Genomic DNA, 17,686 nt, shown 5'->3' with positions numbered 1-17,686 from the left:
GTGTCTGTATGGGCGGTGCACCAGGCATGTCTTGGTGCACATTAAAAAAAACTATTCTGCACATGGCTGGGAAAGATTAGGAATGTTGGCAGGAACACAGGCAGGTGCTCTTATCCCTTTCGCTGCCCCCCAGATCCGAGCCCTACAAAGTGGGAAGGCAGCAGAGCTGTAGTGACGCTTTCCTGACTGTGGCTGCCGGCATTCCAGGCTACCTCTTCCTGTTTTCCCGGAGGACTGACGGCTGCCTTGGGGCACTAGCAGGGGCCAAGAGGGGATCCACCCTGAGCTAGAAGGAACAGGCTGGTGTCTCCGCGGTGGGTGGTGTTCAGGGGATCCCAGCTAGGGCTGTAGTGGGCGGTGGGCAGCTCCTACAGGGAGCAAGAGAGCTGGGTATGTGCCCCGTGCAGCTCAGGAGAGGCCACGCCGGAATTCAGCCCCGTTCTGGCTTCGGCCAGGATTGGCCATCGCGTCAGTTCCAAACGCGGCGACCACCAGAGCGAGCCAACCCCCTGGCTTCTGCCGGCTGCTGCTGGCCCAGGGCAGGGCCTGGAGCCCTTTAAGCTGCTGTTGCGGGCGGGCAGGCCTGAGAGGGCACAGCCAGCTGAGAGCCCAGCCCTGGGGCCAGGCTGTGGCTGAAGCGAGTGGCTCATTGGAGACACTGGAGTGGGCAAGATCATTCAGCAATGGGAGGGGTTCTAGCCACACCCCCACAGCTGCTCATTGGGCCACACCAGGCCCAGTGGGAGGGGCAATGAGCCAGCAGTGGGGACTGGTCCTCACAGCTGGTATGGGAAGGGGAGTTAAGCCCCATCAGTTCCCAACCCAGCTGGGGAGGGGGATAAAGGCCGTGGGGGAGGAGGAGCAGAATTTGGCCATGGCAGGGTTGCTCGCTGAGCCAGAAGTTGGACTTCCTGCCCTCTCCCCGCCCCACAGATCACACAGGAAGCCATCCTGACAATGTCCTGAGGATGCACCCATCGCTGCAGCCTGCACCAGCTGCAAGGCAGGGGCTGAGGGAGTCCCCGTGGGGCAGAGAGACACAATGGCAGCAGCCTCAGCTGTGGGTCTGCCCCCCACCTCGCAGCTGAGTGTAGCCTCCTCAGCTTAGCACAGGTGTGAGGCAACCCACAGAAGCCCAGCCCTCACATCAAAGGCCACAGGTGTCGGTCACATGATTTTGTTCGTCAGTATTTTTGTTCTGGCTGCACAGATTCCCCGGGGAAGGGGAGGGGGCTCGGTAGGGCCCCCCCACTCCACACAGAGGCAGAAGCCCTCTGTCAGCACAGGCACAGCACCCCTTCCACCCCCCTTAATGCTCTCAGCCCAGGTGTGGAGATCGGTGTGGAGATCAGCGTGGCCGGCATGCTCCTGCGCCCTTTGGAGCAGACACTCGCTCGTCCCTTCCAGAACCGCCAGGAGTGCATGGGGTGGGGGCGGGAGGGGGGGTTGCTTTTGTTCTTTTAATATCTTCCAAATAAAGTTTTTGTCTCTGTGCAGCTGCATGGGGGATGATGTCAGACCAAGGCATGTTGAGTGCGAGATTTCGCCAGTTCACAGCCAGCAACGTCCAGTGCCTTCCTCGCTCGCTCGCTCCCCACAGCTGGGCGAGCAGGAGAGGGCCAGGAGTAAGGCAGCAGGTAGGACAGGCGTAAAGCAGGGTGGAAAATCCCCTCCTCTCATTACAGCAGTGGGTCTGGGATACTGGGGAGGGGGAAGAGGAGGCACGTGGCCAGTGCCGCCGACGGGAGGGCAGTGGGGGGAAGGCAGGCAAACCACGGAGCTTGCTAGGACCGCAGAGCCTGGGCGGGGGCCTCTCCGTGAGGCTGAGGTGTGGAGCTGGAGGCTTGTCACCCTGGTGGCAGGGGGCTGCTCAGTCCTGTTCAGAGCCACACGGACTCCAGTCTTCCCTGCCTCAGGAGGACATGGCCCTCCCTGGCATCTTGGCCCTCGGCTGGGGCAAGCTGCAACATGACCTGAAACGGACACGGGAAGCTAGTGTGGAAAAGGCAGATCCAGGCGTGAGTGCGCCCCCTAGTGCAAGGCACTAGGCCTCTCTGCTTAGGCCCAGGCCCCAGGGCGCCCCCTAGTGCAAGGCACCGGGCTCTGCACTAAGGCCCAGGCCCCAGGGCGCCCCCTAGTTCAAGGCACCAGGTCTCTGCGCTAAGGCCCAAGCCCCAGGGCGCCCCCTAGTGCAAGGCACCAGGTCACTGCGCTAAGGTCCAGGCCCCAGGGCACCCCCTAGTGCAAGGCGCCGGGCTCTGCACTAAGGCCCAGGTCCCAGGGCACCCCCTAGTGCAAGGCACCGGGCTCTGCGCTAAGGCCCAGGCCGCAAGGCTTGGCTGAGCAAGCCACGCTGCGTCTCCATTCCGAGAGCCACCCAGGTCTCTTGCACGGGGCGTGCCTGGTTTCTAATGGCGGTGGGATCCCCAGTTCCCATTTGGGGCCATCTCAGGGGACAAGCCGGGCTTCGGCACCCAGCAAAGCTGCTCAAAGGCAGGAGTCATGGTTGAGGAAACCCTCTGCCCCAACGCAGCCTCTGCAGAGTGATCCCCTCGGATCAGGTGCCTGGGTGGGGTGGGGCTTTGGGACCTGCCCAGGTGAGAGCCCAGCCCGCGGTGAAGCCGGAGGGACCAAGTGGCATCTCCAGGACAGTAACCGGCATTACAAAGGTCAGCCTGACCCAGACGCCGCCGGCATCCCACGGAGCAGAAACAAGCCCGGGATTCGGACACAGGGAGCAGCTACACGTTGGAACACGATTCACGACCTTCTAGGGCCTTGGAAGGGGGACACCAGGGCCCCGGTGCCAGGGTGGGGAGACCGGACGCCGCAGGGTTACCTTTTTCTTGCGGGTCGCCCGACACAGCCTCAGGTTGAGGAGCGCGAGGGTGAGCAGGAAGCACCTGATGCTGAAGACGATCTCCACCGCGTCGAGTACCAGCGACATGGTCCAGAGGGACAGGGTGGAGCTCTGCAGAGAGGGCTGGGTCAGGAGAACTCCAGGGGCCGGAGCCAACGGGAGCTGTTCCATTGGCCTCCGTGGGCCTCCGTGGGCCTGCTCCCAAGACCGGCACACCAGGGTGGGCACAGGCGGCAAGTTACATGGGCCCGAAGTGCTCAAGCACCACGAATATACAGGGCCAGGCTCCAGCAATGTTTGGAGCCGGGTCTCTCCACTGCCTGAGCGTGGCCACTGCCTCTCCCCAGCACGCTGGAAAGCTGCCCTGGCTGCTGTTCTGGGCGGCAGGAGGGTGGCCATGATTGGCAGCCCCCCACTTGGGGTGACAATAAGGGGGTTTCCTGTCTAGCAGGAGAAGACAGACCTCACACCTGACCCGCTGCTGCTTGAGGGGGCTTCTTGGGCGAGTGTCTGGCAGCTATTCCATCCGCCCCCAGCCACCCCCCTGCCCCACACAGAGCAAGAGGCAGTCCCCTCCTCCCCTCCCCATATGAGGCTACGGTGAGGGGCAGCAGCAGGGGAGGAGGCACCCATGTGATGGCAGCCCCCCCCTGCCCCCCCCCGGAGGCAACTTCATGCACCTGAGAGGGGCCCAGGAGCATGTGCAGAGACAGTGGAGCAGGGGGAGTGGGGAGATGGGAGCGAGGGGGCAGCGATGAGCAGGGTGGTAGGGGGAGTCCCCTCTGCCCCACGAGCTGGAGTCACGCACAGCGTGGAAATCCCACCAGGGCGGCCGGGGGAGCCATTGCCCGAGATGGGTACCCCCTGGTAAGTGTGCCACCCCCACAGCCCTTGTGCACTCCACTCCCTCCAGAGCCTGCACCCAGAGCCATCCTGTAGTTCGGGGCGGCTGCTTGGCACAGGGCAGCAGCGGGGATCGGCCCCAACCCGCCGGTGCTCACCATGGGGACAGGAGCTGCCACAGCCCAGCAGCCTGCTCCGGCCACCCACCCGCTGCGCCCTGGGCCCCTCTTTCCACCACCATGGATAAGCGGAGGGCAGGGGGCTGGGAGAGGGCGGCGGGGCGGGCAGGAGGATGCTCCAGCTCCTGTCGCCATGGTGAGTGCGGGGGGAGGGCCCAGCTGCTGCCCCAATGCAGGCCCCCAGCAGCCCCCAGCTTGTGTTGCTTAGGGGAGGGAGCTTGGGGGAAAGGGTGGGGACTGTGGTGGGGGGGGTGTCCTGAGGCCTTCACCTGAGGGGGGACAGCCCTGCTTGTACCCCCTCCCATTCCCCGTAGAGCCATAGGCAGGTGGGGGGGGAGAGACATTTGGAGGTGGGGGGGGGACCACCAAAATTTTGCAAATCCCCCCGGGAATGGGCACTTGGTTCGATGCCCAGCTGCGCCACTGACCCATGTTGGTCATTTCCCCTCCTCCCCGGGCCTCGGCCTCCCCATCTGTACAGCGAGGCTGCGACGGCCTCTGCCCCAAGGCTGCCGGGCAGTTTCCCGGAGTGCCCAGAGCCCGCCGCGGAGCCCGGGGGGCAGGTGCAGGGGGCCGGGCCCCGCGGGGGGGCTGGTGTTACAAGCAGCAAGGCGGGCAGAGCATTTCAGCCCGGAAGGCCCCAGCCGATCACCTAGGCTGGCCCGACGACCGTTCGTTTTCACCCAGCACCAGGGCTGGCAATAGAGTTCACCAGGCCCCGGGCAATATGGGAGGGGGCTCGGCTCCTGGCCCCCCAGGAGGGCAGGGCCTCGGGCGGAAAAGGCCAGGCTGGCAGCCAAACATCCCCGAACGGGAGAGGCCGCAGCACACCCTGCGCTCGAGGCCTTGCCATGGCAGGGAAAGCATTAGGTCCCGCGCCCCGTTAGCTCAGCCGCTCCCCCATTGCTGCAGAGAAAGGAACCCCCCCAGCCCCAGAAGCCCCCTGCCTGCCCCCCAAGGCTCGGCCACGGCAGCTTCAGCCCTTGCTGAGCGGGCGCCGGGGCGTTCCTAGATACGGGCTCGGTGGGGTCTTCCCCTCCCCAGGGCGTCGGCACGTACGTAGATGCGGGTGGGGTCGAAGGGGCACTCGTGGGAGATCTGTATCAGCTCCATGTTGGCGAAGGTGCAGGCGGCCAGCAGGGTGTTCCCTTTGTTGGCAAAGGTGAAGATAATGGAGACGGCCAGCCCCAGGGAGCAGAAGAGGGCGACCAGGGTGCTGCTGATGCTGAGGGAGAAGACGGCCCACTTCTGCGGCGAGGGAGAGACACCGTTTACAGCCAGGGCTGGGGGGCAGGCAGCCAGGAGCCACCCACGGAGGCTGCTGCATCCCTCCCACGGCCGGGCCCCAGGGAATGCGGTCGCCCCGTGGGCACGTGGTGCGAGCACAGGCCTGGGAGCCGCCTGCCACTGGCCAAATATCTTCTATGCAACATCCCTGATTTGCCACCCGCTGTCCCACCCCACCCCTCCCCCCAACAGCCTTCCCGCGCGAGTGAGTCACCCTGCACTGCGCCCCTGGACAGACTCAGCCTCAGTTTCCCCGGATGGAGAATCACGAGGTTCATTTCAAAGTGGGCCAGTACGTAGGCCTCCCCTCCTGCAGCCCCAATGTTTTCCTGGGGTGGGTCCTCCATCGCCCCTAGACATGGGGGCCACTCTCCTCCCACTTCCCCAGCCCTACAGCCTGTTCTGGGCTTTGAAGCTGGCGTGGAGCCACTGTACCGTGTGTGACTAACCCGGGCATGCAGCTCCCTCTGGGTGGGGCTCGGAGCTGCACCCTCCCCAGGCAAGCTCCCAAGCCGAAGTTCAAACAAATCTGTCCCCTGGATCCTGCTAGAGGGGGAACGTGCAGCGAGCCGAGAGGCTGAACGGGCTCCTCCCTAGACAGGGCGAAACCAGGGCCCTTTCCCCAGCAGAGTGCTGCCTTTTCTGGGGCACGGCGGGACCTGGGGGGAGAAGGGAGCCGTCCTTACCAGGGCAGTTTGGGAAAGGTATCGGGACAGCACAATGGCCGCGATGCCGCAGGAGATGGTCTGCAAAGGAAGCGGAGAGAGCAGTGGAGGGGTGCCCTGCTAGGTTAGGTATGACAGGCCCGCAGAGCCGCGGGGGCGGGGCGGGGTGTGGCTGTCGTCTCACCCCCCCCCCCCTTTCCCCTCTCGGCCATTCGCTCACTTGTGTCAGTTCCCTCCAAAATCTCAACTTCCCAGCCCTCCGTTATAGACGCATGGCCCCCGAGATGGCCCCCCTGGGACACGGGGGATCCCACCTCCATTAGAAACCAGGTTCAAAAGGCCCAGGGGACAGCCTGGCTCGGCTTGAGGTGTGAACTAGGCACGGCCCCTCCAAGAGACCTGGGTGGCTCTCGGAATGGAGACGCACAGCGTGGCCTGCTCGGCCAAGCCCTAGGGCCTGGCCTCAGCGCAGAGGCCCAATGCCTTGCACTAGGGGGCGCCCTGGGGCCTGGTCCTTAGCACAGAGGCCTGGTCCCTTGCACTAGGGGGCGCCCTGGGGCCTGGTTCTTAGCGCAGAGGCCTGGTCCCTTGCACTAGGGGGCGCCCTGGGGCCTGGTCCTTAGCACAGAGGCCTGGTCCCTTGCACTAGGGGGCGCCCTGGGGCCTGGTCCTTAGCACAGAGGCCTGGTCCCTTGCACTAGGGGGCGCCCTGGGGCCTGGTCCTTAGCGCAGAGGCCTGGTCCCTTGCACTAGGGGGCGCCCTGGGGCCTGGTCCTTAGCACAGAGGCCTGGTCCCTTGCACTAGGGGGCGCCCTGGGGCCTGGTCCTTAGCGCAGAGGCCTGGTCCCTTGCACTAGGGGGCGCCCTGGGGCCTGGTCCTTAGCGCAGAGGCCTGGTCCCTTGCACTAGGGGGCGCCCTGGGGCCTGGTCCTTAGCGCAGAGGCCTGGTCCCTTGCACTAGGGGGCGCCCTGGGGCCTGGTCCTTAGCACAGAGGCCTGGTCCCTTGCACTAGGGGGCGTCCTGGGGCCTGGTCCTTAGCACAGAGGCCTGGTCCCTTGCACTAGGGGGCGTCCTGGGGCCTGGTCCTTAGCACAGAGGCCTGGTCCCTTGCACTAGGGGGCGCCCTGGGGCCTGGTCCTTAGCGCAGAGGCCTGGTCCCTTGCACTAGGGGGCGCCCTGGGGCCTGGTCCTTAGCACAGAGGCCTGGTCCCTTGCACTAGGGGGCGCCCTGGGGCCTGGTCCTTAGCACAGAGGCCTGGTCCCTTGCACTAGGGGGCGTCCTGGGGCCTGGTCCCTTGCACTAGGAGGTGCTCTCACGCCTGGTTCCGCCTTTTCCACACTAGCTTCCCGTGTCCGTTCCAAGTCTTGTTGCAGCTTGCCCCAGCTGAGGGCCAACACACCAGCAAGGGCCATGTCCTCCTGAGGCAGGGCAGAGTGGAGACCGTGTGGCTCTGAACAGGACTGAGCAGCCCCCTGCCACCAGGGTGACAAGCCTCCAGCTCCACACCTCAACCTCACGGAGAGGCCGCCGCCCAGGCTCTGCGGTCCCAGCAAGCTCCGTGGTTTGCCTGCCTTCCCCCCACTGCCCTACCGTCTGCTTCACTGGCCTCGTGCCTCCTCTTCCCCCCCCCCCCGGTATCCCAGACCCACTGCTGTAACACGAGGAGGGGATTTTCCACCCTGCTTTACGCCTGTCCCACCTTCTGCCTTACTCCTGGCCCTCTCCTGCTCACCCCTACAGAAATCCATTCACAGCCACCCTTAGCAGCCAGCCTCCAGGAGAACCATCGCATCGGCATTCACCACAGTAAGGTGCCAGCTCGCAGGGCCCGCTGGGACCGTTTAAATGCCGATGTTATTAAAAGCAAAAGGAGCCATCGATTCTCCCTGCTGCGTCACCATGAGCTTCAGCGGCCAGAGTGTGCTCTAGCAGTTAGAGTTCGACGCGGCTCCGTGAGCCCTTCCGACGGGCTGGCTCGCAACAGGGGCTGCATCTTGCCTGGGGCAACCTGGCTCCGGGGAGTCTCTCCCACCCCTCATTATGGAGGGAAGCACAACACCGACTGTTCTGCAAGGGCCTGGTATCATCCACATCACGAGGGTTACCAATCCGACTGGCTGGTGCTGGCTTGACAGCGGCTGAGGTCAGTTTAAGAGCGCGCGGAGGGTGCGCGAGGAACCCCCTGGCAAGGAGAGACTGCACAGACAGTCCCTATCCCAAATAGCCATCTGCCTAGGATCAGGCTTCGGGTGTCAGGCTGGGGACCCGCAGGGAGGGAAGAGACCCGAGCGCTCAGGCCTGGATGTGGCAGCGGAGCGGAGGGTTTTCTGATTCAAGATCAGAGGCCGGATCTGGTTTCCATAAAGAGCAGCAATACACTGAAGGTGGGAGCGGGATCTCTGGCCATGCAGGGGCCAGGCTCAGCCGAGTCGGGCACTTAAAGCCAACTGCCTTCCCCCCGGACAGCCCCTCCTGAGTAACTTGGTCAGCCCTGGGAGGCAGCCAAGCAATGGCTGCTGCTCCCCTTAGGGGGAGGCGTTAACCCCCCACCCAAAAGCAGGCTCAGTGTTAAGGGAAGAGCCGTCTTTACACGCACGCTCCGCTGGTCCCAGAAGGGTCTCCCATCAGTCGGCCTCTGCTTCAGCCAGGGGCTTCCCAAACGCCTGCAGCCTGGGAAAAGATGGGGGTTTCCCTGTCCCCAGCTTTAACCTACTATATTCCCTGCCTGACCCTAAACCCACCGAGGGGGCCACACCAGTGGCCCTCCATCATCCCAGTGGGCTGCGAGATTGTCACCAAGACGGTCTCCCAGGACAGGATCGTTTTGCTCACTGCACCTGCGCACCTCGAATTTAGGGGGGATGCCGATTGCACCGTAGCGGCGCTGGGATTGGCTGTGGAGGGAGCCCCCGGTGCTCACAGCGCTGGGTGCAATCCACACCCAGCTCCCTTCACGGGCCCTGGCTTTACGGGCGGGTCACTTTAGTGATACCAGTAGGAAAAAACCTACATATATGGAAACCGGTGGAACTGGCAACCCTGCACGTGGGCAAAAAAAGCCTCGTGGGCCGCGCATAGAACCCCGATGGGCTGCAGGTTGCCCACCAGTGCCCTAAACTGCATCTTATGGGCCATCCACTCCCCTCCCTCCTAACAAGCCTCCTCTGCCCCCATTACCCACTCCGCCCCCTAGCCTCCCCCTGCCCGAACGTCGCAGCTCACGCGCCAGAGGAGCCGTACCAGGAGCGCCGAGGTCACCGAGACGATGTTGGAGATGGCGTACTGCAGGGAAATCACGTCCTGCGGGTTGGCCACGTAGCGCAGCACAGTCCCGTGGACGAGGGCGCCGGAGATGAAACTGAGGTGGCCGATCACAATCAGGATGAGCCCTGTCTTCATCAGGAGCTTTTGGTAGCCGCTGGGATCGAGGGTGTCTGTGCCGGAGAGAAGGGAGGGGCTCAGGCTGCTGCAGCTCCCGGTAGGTCCACGCAGCCCCATGACGGGCCCACACAGAACACAGCCACGCCGGGCCCTGCCCCGAGGACCTCGCAGCCCAGCTGACCTAGCGCTGCCAGGGACAGAGGCGGCACGGAGGCAGGCAGAGGCCACAAGAAGCGCTATAGTTTCAGGCCCTTGCAGAAATCCTCGCCGGGACTCTGGGGCAGCTGGAGGAGGCTGTCCCAGAGAACTCGCCCGTGGGTGGCAGGGCACAGCTGGGCAGCACAGACAGGACCTGCCAGAGGAGTCTGAGGGCTGGGACCTGTGCCCACGGCAGTGACATACCCAACTAGCGCCCGGGCGAGCGGCGCCGCATTCTGAGACAAGCGAGAGCTTCCGACTGGGCTCGGGTCCTGGAGCCGAGCGACACCAGAGGGCATCGTTCATTGAAGAGAAGGGGGGGATGGAGGGAAGAAAGCAAGGCTGTGTGGGGCTCAGTGCAGCCCCAAGGCACAGAGCACCTGCACTGCCTAGAAAGGCTGCCAGAGGGGCCCCGAGAAGCAACAAGAGAGGAGCGGAGCTGTACTCAGGCTAAACTCTGCCAAACCTCCCTCCACCTCGGGGCTCCTTATCTGTTGGAGCGCTGAGGCCTCTCCGACTCCATTCCCTGTCTCTCCCAGCGGGACGGGCTGTTGGGGGAGCTCAGGTCCCCGGGGCTCCACTCTGCCCTTGGAGCGGGGAGCAGCACTGGCTAGAGCAGGCCCTCCCCAGCTCCCTGACCAGAGACCCCGATGTCTCCAGAGAGCTCTGGCAGGTGGCTCTGGGGCCCCAGAGTGAGCGAGACAGAGAGGGACAAGGAAATGGTCTTTTCAGATGCTTTCTACAAAACAAACAGATTTCTTTAAAGATTAACCACACGTTAACCAGCCAGTGGCAGGGCATCACCGCCCCCTCCCAGCCGGAAAGGGTGTGTGCCAGAGGGTTCCCAGGCCTGCCATAATCCCAGGAGCTGCTCTTTGGGGCAGGGCTTTCTTACCCCTGTTCCTCCGGCCCTCCCTTGTGCAACACTTCAGTGCGGACGGGAGCGCTGCTTTCTGAGCTCACAGAGGTGGGATTTGGGAAACTTTGCTTCTATTTCCAGCACAGTCAGAGACCTGGGGGCCTTGGGCAAGTCCCTTAGCTCGTCCCCACCTGTAGACTGAAGAGGCAAGTGCCAAACTTCTGGAGCCCTGGGGAGAAGGGGCCGGAGAAGCAAGAAGCGCCACCTTGTGGCCTCCGGTGACCGGCTCAGAGGGCTTCCCCTGGAATCCTGCAGGCAGAGCCTGGGCACGCACCACAGCCCTGTGACCTGGACAAGATCTGAGCTTTGTCCCAGGCTAGACCGTCCCCCGGCCTCATCCCTGCAGTCACCTGGCAACCCCCCCAGGATCCTGCCCCAACTGCTGGGGGGGGGGGGGAAGAAGGGGCTGCTCTGTTCCAAGCTCTTAGGAAGGCCTTTGAGAACGAAACCAAATATCACCCTATGCAAATCAGCCCCACCAGTCTCCAGCCCGCCGCTGCCCGCCCCCCTGCAAACCAGCCCACCCGGCAGGACAAGGGTGTGAAATCCCTCCCCCTCCCTTGCACTGGGGTGGCGGGAGCAGGGGGGAGTGGAAGCAAACTCACCCAGTCGACACATCTTGGCAGCTCCTGGATCAGGCCATTGTTGCTTCAGAGAGAATGCGGGTTACAGAGTCTGTTTGCATCCCGGGGAGCCCAGGGGCAGGCCAGCTCCTGGCACTCCCAGCGCCTGCCCTGTGCTCTCTTCCCGCGCAGAGCCCCTCCCGCAGCTATTTTCAATCTGCTCTTCCTGTTTGACTAGCTCCCCCGGCCAGAACAAAGAGCTCAACTCCACCTTTCCCCTGCCCTGGAAAGGTGATTCAGAGCTCAAACCCCACCCACCACAGCTCCCATCTCCTGGCTACTGTGCTTAGCTATGGAAGGTAGGCCTCTCCCACGCACACGGGCCAGACACCACATGCCTCCCTTGTGATCCTGGGCTCAGGATTCCTTGGGGCAGTCTACAGCGCAACAGGACACTGGGGCGAGGGAGCTGGTCCCCCCGAGTAAAGTTAGAACAGAAGCCGCTGCTTAGGGGGTTTATGCCAAGGCAAGTCATTCCTTACAAGGGGCATTTGCCTCCCACCTACATTCAGCTGTAGATCTCTAAGACTACATGGTCTTTTTGCTTGGGGATGGGGAGGAGGGAGATCCAGCCACCCTGCTGACTTCTCCATCTCAGAGGGAGTAACCCTCCAAACCCTATGCCAGGGTGGTAGTTCTATCTACATAGGGCACCATGCCATGTGAGTGCCTGTCCCAGCAACGCTGGCCAGTCTCTCCACTGATTTGCAGCAGGCTGTCCTCAATCACTCAACATTCCTCAAGGAGTGCTGGCTTTAAGGCTCCCCCATCCCTATTACAGCTGAAGTCATGCTAGCAACAGCGTTGCTACGAGGGCTCTACCATGGTTTCCCTGAGATGAGAAAGGATTCATCTCAGTCCTCCCTGGGGGCTTAGGACTGCGGCTCTCAAGCCTTCCTTTTGCACTCGGAGCACAGAAAACCTGCTAGAGCTGAACGAGCCTTAACCACGCTCAATCCCACCATCAATTATATCACCAGCACTCCCGTCCATCAGCCAGGGCTGCTGCAGAGATTCAGTGCTGGGTATTCACAGCACATTTCACACTATGCCTCTTGTGGAGGAAAGCTGGGTGGGCCGGATTGTATGTTTCATGGTCACATCCCCAAACTGCAAGGCAGCCAGGTGGGGTTGATGTACCCAGACATTTTAGGTGACTCCGCTCACTCAATTTTAAGCTGTTTTCCTGCTAATATTCTGTGGATTTCTCCTTCCACCCTTGCAGATGGCGAGGACAGCCCTTAGCGAGTCCAGCGCTCAAGAGAGCCTGCACACGCTTGTTTCACAGCACAACCTTCCTACTCAAAGGCCTACGGTGTCTGCCATCTCTCAGGGCTTAGACGTGACAACACGTGTGTGCGTGCTCATCAGAGAGATCTAGCATTCAAACAGTGCAGAGAACAATCCCAATCAGAACTCATGGGGAGAAACATCAGAAAGCAAGTCTCCAAATGCAGGGCCAAGACTTCACCCATAGCCGCCTAAATCTACAACTCCCATTGGCTTCATGAGACCAGGATTTTCTCTCCCATGTATTCTCCACACCTTAGAACCCACAGCCAAGCTGTGAATGAAAGAACTCAGGAGGTAGCTGAATCCTTTGAAGTGGCATAACCCAGCGACAGACCTAGACAGGTGCCACCATGGAGCCAGACAGACGTGGTTAATTTCTCCTTGCAGGCCTACGTTCCCTGCCCACTTCTTGCCCTACTCAATCATTAGGGACTGTTCCCTTATTTTGTTCGTACAGCCTCTCTCCTACTCCACTGCAGTGACTGCCCAGGCCCCACTGTGTACTCTTTCCTTCGTCTGGGATGTCTCATTACTGCTGGCCTTGCTTTGTGCCCCATGTACGGCTTTGTTCGGTCTCTCCTTATTAGGGGTGCTTGAGTTGCCTAACAGAGACCACCTTTCCTTACCAGGCAGTCACCTGGCACTGTATGGTCTCCTGGGCGAGGGGTGTGGAAATAGCAAAGGAGATGTGCATTGAGGTGAAGGACACCACCTCTCCATGCTGACAGGAGAAGACTTTCCAACAGAGGTTGCTTCTGTGCCAACAAAACCCAAGCTCTACCTAGCCAGCTGACAAAGGGAGAGCCGGGAAGAGGGTAGGCACACACCTTGTTTCCGGGAGTGAACTCATGACCAAAGTGCTCCTCATGTCTTTTCTTCACTAGCAGTTGCCCACTGTGCACTTGGGCTACAAGGCTTGGTGTAATCCATGCCCCCCACATCCCCCCTTTTACTCTCAACTCTAGGCTATTGTGCAGTTACTCCTCACATCCCCGATGCTGCCTTACCTAGTTCCTAGATCTGCATTTGCAGGTCTCACATGGCTTCCCCTTCTCCAGACAGGTCCTTCAGGGATGCAAGACATGCTGCAGACTGTTTGCACTGCATGGGAAGCGGAGCCTTACCAGCCTACACAGTCTTAATCCAACTCAAGGTTTGCAATCTACTTTCTAATCCCGGGAATCCCCACCCATCCTCTAAACCCTGCTACCTGCTCTCTTGGTCACAGTGTTTGCCAGCAACTCTGTGCCTCTCCAGTTGTGGCTGCCAAGCTACATTCAACAATCCTAACTAGAAGCGACTTTCCGCAAAGATCATGAACACAGGCTACTGTGTAGATCTGAATACAACTGTGAGCTAGTTGTGACTAAATGAAGATATGAAAAGTTTCCTCAGCTGAACACAGTATGGGCACATCCCATCATGTTTTCTATATTGCTCGTGTAAGGGTTTTGTAATCCTCACTCCCAACTTTATCATTCCCTTTCATCTACTGCTGTTGGCAGTCACTACTGGTAGGGGGCGCTGGAGTATTATATACAGTATTTGCTTCACCGCGCCCCATTTCTCCTCCGCCTGTCGCTGGTATGCTGCTAACATGAGTCAGCCTCAGAGCTGCAATTTCATTCCTTATCAAAATCCTGGTCCCTCGATCAGTCTCTTTCTCTTCTTTAGGTAGCTACTCATCCTCAAGGTGGGAAAATGGTGAAATATTCCTCTTGGTTTGTAACACATTGGCTGCCTAATGGGTCGTTTAGCCTGCTGTATTTTGTACCACAGTGAAGTGGTGGGCGGATGCTGCACTCTTTCCATACTGTCCCATCCAAAATAACAGCATCAAAACCTTACCTTAACCTTCCATTAATGACCATCGCTCCTGGCTCTGCAGCTCACTCCACACACTGGGAGAGGAAAACAGGTCCATTCTCAGTGACGGTAGCAAGCCACCTTCGCTCACGGTAAAGCTCAGCTAGGAGAGCATTCGGCTAGTTCCTCACCATCCTCCATTGACTAAATGGCACCTTATATTTACAAATGCATTGAACAGTAGCTGCTTGGCCAGCTGAGGGGGGAGAAGAGAGAAGATGGTGCTGGAGAAGGCTTGAACGTGTAAACCTGCGTTAGAAGTCTGCAATACTAGCAGGTAAGTGCCAAAAAGCTGGATAGGAAGTTGCAGGAGCCATCACGGCTTTGTAATGGAACATGGAATTGTTCTACATCTCATTTTGATTCCTTCACAGCTTGCTGGAGACTGTTTACCTCCAAAGGGTTTCTCCTGTCTAGTGCAGCCCTATTCTTCACTCCATAGCCTCCATGGACATAGTAGTATTCATCGGGGTACAGCGCATAACAGGCTGGCTTAGAAGTCCCCTCTAGAATTACACTAATGTAGCAATTTCAGAAGTCAGACAGTGGCCTCTAGAGGGCAGACAATACACAGCAACCTTCCCCCCACCCTGCCTTGCCCAGATTTCTCAGTGACACAGGAATAACACACTGATGGAAAATAGTGCCTCCCTACCACGACCCAGTTTCACACCCAACATCTGAACTATAATTACACCTGCTTGCACAGAAGTCTGCAGCTACTGTGCTAATTCCACCACTAGCACCAACAGAGGAGCAAAGAAACAAGTGAAGAGAGTCACTGAGCACAGGTTTGTCCCCTTCTTTAAATCTCTGACAAGGAAGAAATGGAGGCAAGTTGAATTACAACAGAAATCTTTATTAAAACAATTCCGCAGCAGTATTTTTGCAGACTCACAGTATACACGCACACATACATATGTACACTCAGACACCTCTCAGAGCGCTTGAACCAATAAATTAAAAATGAGAGGGCAGGGGATTTTTCTTTTTATCGTAAGAAATGGCATTTTGCCCCTCGGCCAGACCGGGGAAGCTGGCAGAATCAGAAACAGAAGCCAACAAAGGACACTCTCAGCCCCCAAGGATGCAGTGACAATAAGCATGCTTCTCTGGAAGGCAACTTCATACTCTGGCTTCAATGCACTCCAGTTTAGAGACTGTTTCCTCTGGCCTGTGCCCTTCTTCACGGGCACACTGGCTCAGATGGGCACTTGGGCTCTCAGCACCTCTGGCTTTTGGGGTCTGTGGGCAGGCTACAGTCTGCGGGTGGGGGGAATCATACTCGTCCGAGGTAATGTCGGGCACATCATCCGACTGGCTGTCGGAGCTCTCCAGGTCACTCCGTATGCTCTCAGGCTGTGCCAGGGTGATGTCCCAGGTTTTGCTGGCAATGCAGTCCTTCCGCTCACAGCTTTGGTGTTTGCATGTCTGCTCCTGCTCCTCCTCCTCGTTTTCTGCCATCTGGGCATGGACATGGAGCGAGTCCTCTGTGCTGCTGCCACTAACGAGTTGGTAGTGACTCGGTTTGGCCTCTATGTCCACTTGGATCTCCATGTTATTGCACTCTCTGTGGAAACAAGCATCATTTTGGTCAGTGACCAGCTACAGCAGAAGTCTTGGGTTATTCAGCTTAGCAAGTTACCTTGAGTTCTCACTCAACAGCAAGCTTCATGACAGGCACATATGGGAACGCCATTCACCGCACGCACCATGCTGACAGGACAGGCAATGCTACAATAATTAACTCTCCTAAGATTATCCCCCTTTTGTGATTAGAGAAACAGAGGCAGATTCTGTGGCACAACTAGAAACAGCCTGAGTCCTGGATCCAAATGCCTATCACTAACTTCTAGTGAAACAAAAAACAGGACTGTGTAGCACTTTAAAGACTAACAAGATGGTTTAATAGGTGATGAGCTTTCGTGGGCCAGACCCACTTCCCTGGCCCACGAAAGCTCATCACCTATTAAACCATCTTGTTAGTCTTTAAAGTGCTACACAGTCCTGTTTTTTGTTTCAGCTACACCAGACTAACACGGTTACATTTCTACCACTAACTTCTAGTGAACACAGTTTGCTTCCAACAGTCCCAAATCTTTGTTCTGTGCAAGACTAAGCCAAGGAAATGTTCCCTTCCGGTGAGACCTTGCTAGAGGAAGTATGTCATAATTTCAAGAAAGATGTGACACACCAACAACTCCAGACAGAGGACTGCTTAGCAAGGCAGGGCTGTGACCAACTGGTTTGACGGGTTACTGTCCAACGATACATCGTATTAATAAGCACACTTAGCCAGACTCTGGAACCCATGCATGTTTAGTGGGTTTCCACATGTATGGGTCCCACTGTTTTCAATTACCAACCCTTAAATCATGCCCTATAATGGGAGGACCTACTGAAGCTACCTTAGAAAATATGGCAAAAGACCAGCTTGGCTTAACAAGGAGATCTTGCATGATCTCAAAATAAAAAAGGAGTCATATAAAAAATGGAAACTAGGACAACTAACAAAGGATGAATATAGGCAAGCAACACGGGAATGCAGGGGCAAGATCAGAAAGGCAAAGGCACAAAATGAGATCAAACTAGCTACAGGCATAAAGGGAAACAAGAAGACCTTTTATAAATACATTAAAAGCAAGAGGAAGACCAAGGACAGGGTAGGCCCACTGCTTAGTGAGGAGGGAGAAGCAGTAACAGGAAACTTGGAAATGGCGGAGATGCTCAATGACTTCTTTGTTTCGGTCTTCACCGAGAAGTCTGGAGGTGTGCCTAACGTAGTGAATACAAGCAGAGAGAGGGTAAGTTTAGAAGATAGGATACACAAAGAACAAGTTAAAAATCACTTAGGAAAGTTAGATGTCAGCAAGTCACCAGGTCCTGATGAAATGCATCCCAGGATACTCAAGGAGCTGATAGAGGAGGTATCTGAGGCTTTAGCTATGATCTTTGAAAAATCATGGCAGACAGGGGAGATTCCAGAAGACTGGAAAAGGGCAAATATTGTGCCCATCTATAAAAAGGGGAATAAGAACAACCCAGGAAACTACAGACCGGTCAGTTTAACGTCTGTCCCAGGGAAGATAATGGAGCAGGTGATTAAGGAAATCATATGCAAACACTTGGAAGGTAAGAAAGTGATAGGGAATAGCCAGCATGGGTTTGTGAAGAACAAGTCATGCCAAACTAATCTGATAGCTTTCTTTGATAAGATAACGAGCCTTGTGGATAAGGGAGAAGCGGTGGATGTCATATACCTAGACTTTAGTAAGGCATTTGATACGGTCTCGCATGATATTCTTATTGATAAACTAGGCAAATATAACTTAGATAGGGCCACGATAAGGTGGGTGCATAATTGGCTGGATAACCGTAGTCAGAGAGTTGTTGTTAACGGTTCTAAATCCTGCTGGAAAGGGATAACAAGTGGAGTTCCTCAAGGGTCTGTTTTGGGACCCGTACTGTTCAATATCTTCATCAATGATGTAGATATTTGGATAGAGAGTACACTTATTAAGTTTGCAGATGATACCAAACTGGGCGGGGTTGCAACTTCTTTGGAGGATA

The 17,686-nt window shown here is 58.1% G+C and overlaps 2 protein-coding genes across 4 annotated transcripts in view; both read right to left on the bottom strand.

The window, feature by feature from the left end:
* Positions 1–1,677: 1,677 nt before the first annotated feature.
* Positions 1,678–11,156, bottom strand: TMEM54 (transmembrane protein 54). Its single transcript, XM_075908735.2, has 6 exons — positions 10,940–11,156; positions 9,077–9,270; positions 5,856–5,915; positions 4,942–5,130; positions 2,840–2,971; positions 1,678–1,973 (listed from the first exon to the last, which is right to left on the bottom strand). Exons 1-6 carry the CDS (start codon positions 10,950–10,952, stop codon positions 1,881–1,883), a joined length of 681 nt encoding a protein of 226 aa, XP_075764850.1. The 5' UTR covers positions 10,953–11,156; the 3' UTR covers positions 1,678–1,880.
* A 3,798-nt stretch (positions 11,157–14,954) lies between these two features.
* RNF19B (ring finger protein 19B) overlaps positions 14,955–17,686 on the bottom strand; it is a 55,355-nt gene continuing 52,623 nt past the window's right edge. For all 3 annotated transcript variants that reach the window (XM_089773481.1, XM_075908732.2, XM_075908733.2), the window contains one exon: positions 14,955–15,686. In XM_089773481.1, coding sequence (XP_089629607.1) covers positions 15,242–15,686 — 445 coding nt within the window. In that variant the 3' untranslated portion in view covers positions 14,955–15,241. The remainder of the gene's footprint in view (positions 15,687–17,686) is intronic.

This window comes from Pelodiscus sinensis, chromosome 26 (genome assembly GCF_052426305.1).
Source record: "Pelodiscus sinensis isolate ZL-2025 chromosome 26, ASM5242630v1, whole genome shotgun sequence".
Taxonomy (NCBI): Eukaryota; Metazoa; Chordata; order Testudines; family Trionychidae; genus Pelodiscus; species Pelodiscus sinensis.
Note: the sequence above shows the minus strand (reverse complement) of the source record. Positions and strands in the feature narration are given on the sequence as shown.

Bases quoted from the DNA above. Each gene is read 5' to 3' on its own strand.
- TMEM54 (XM_075908735.2), bottom strand. The intron at 5,916-9,076 runs GTACGGCTCCTC...CTTCCTTTGCAG, and splicing joins CGGTGACCTCGGCGCTCCTG to ACCATCTCCTGCGGCATCGC. The intron at 2,972-4,941 runs GTACGTGCCGAC...CCCTCTCTGCAG, and splicing joins TCGACCCCACCCGCATCTAC to AGCTCCACCCTGTCCCTCTG.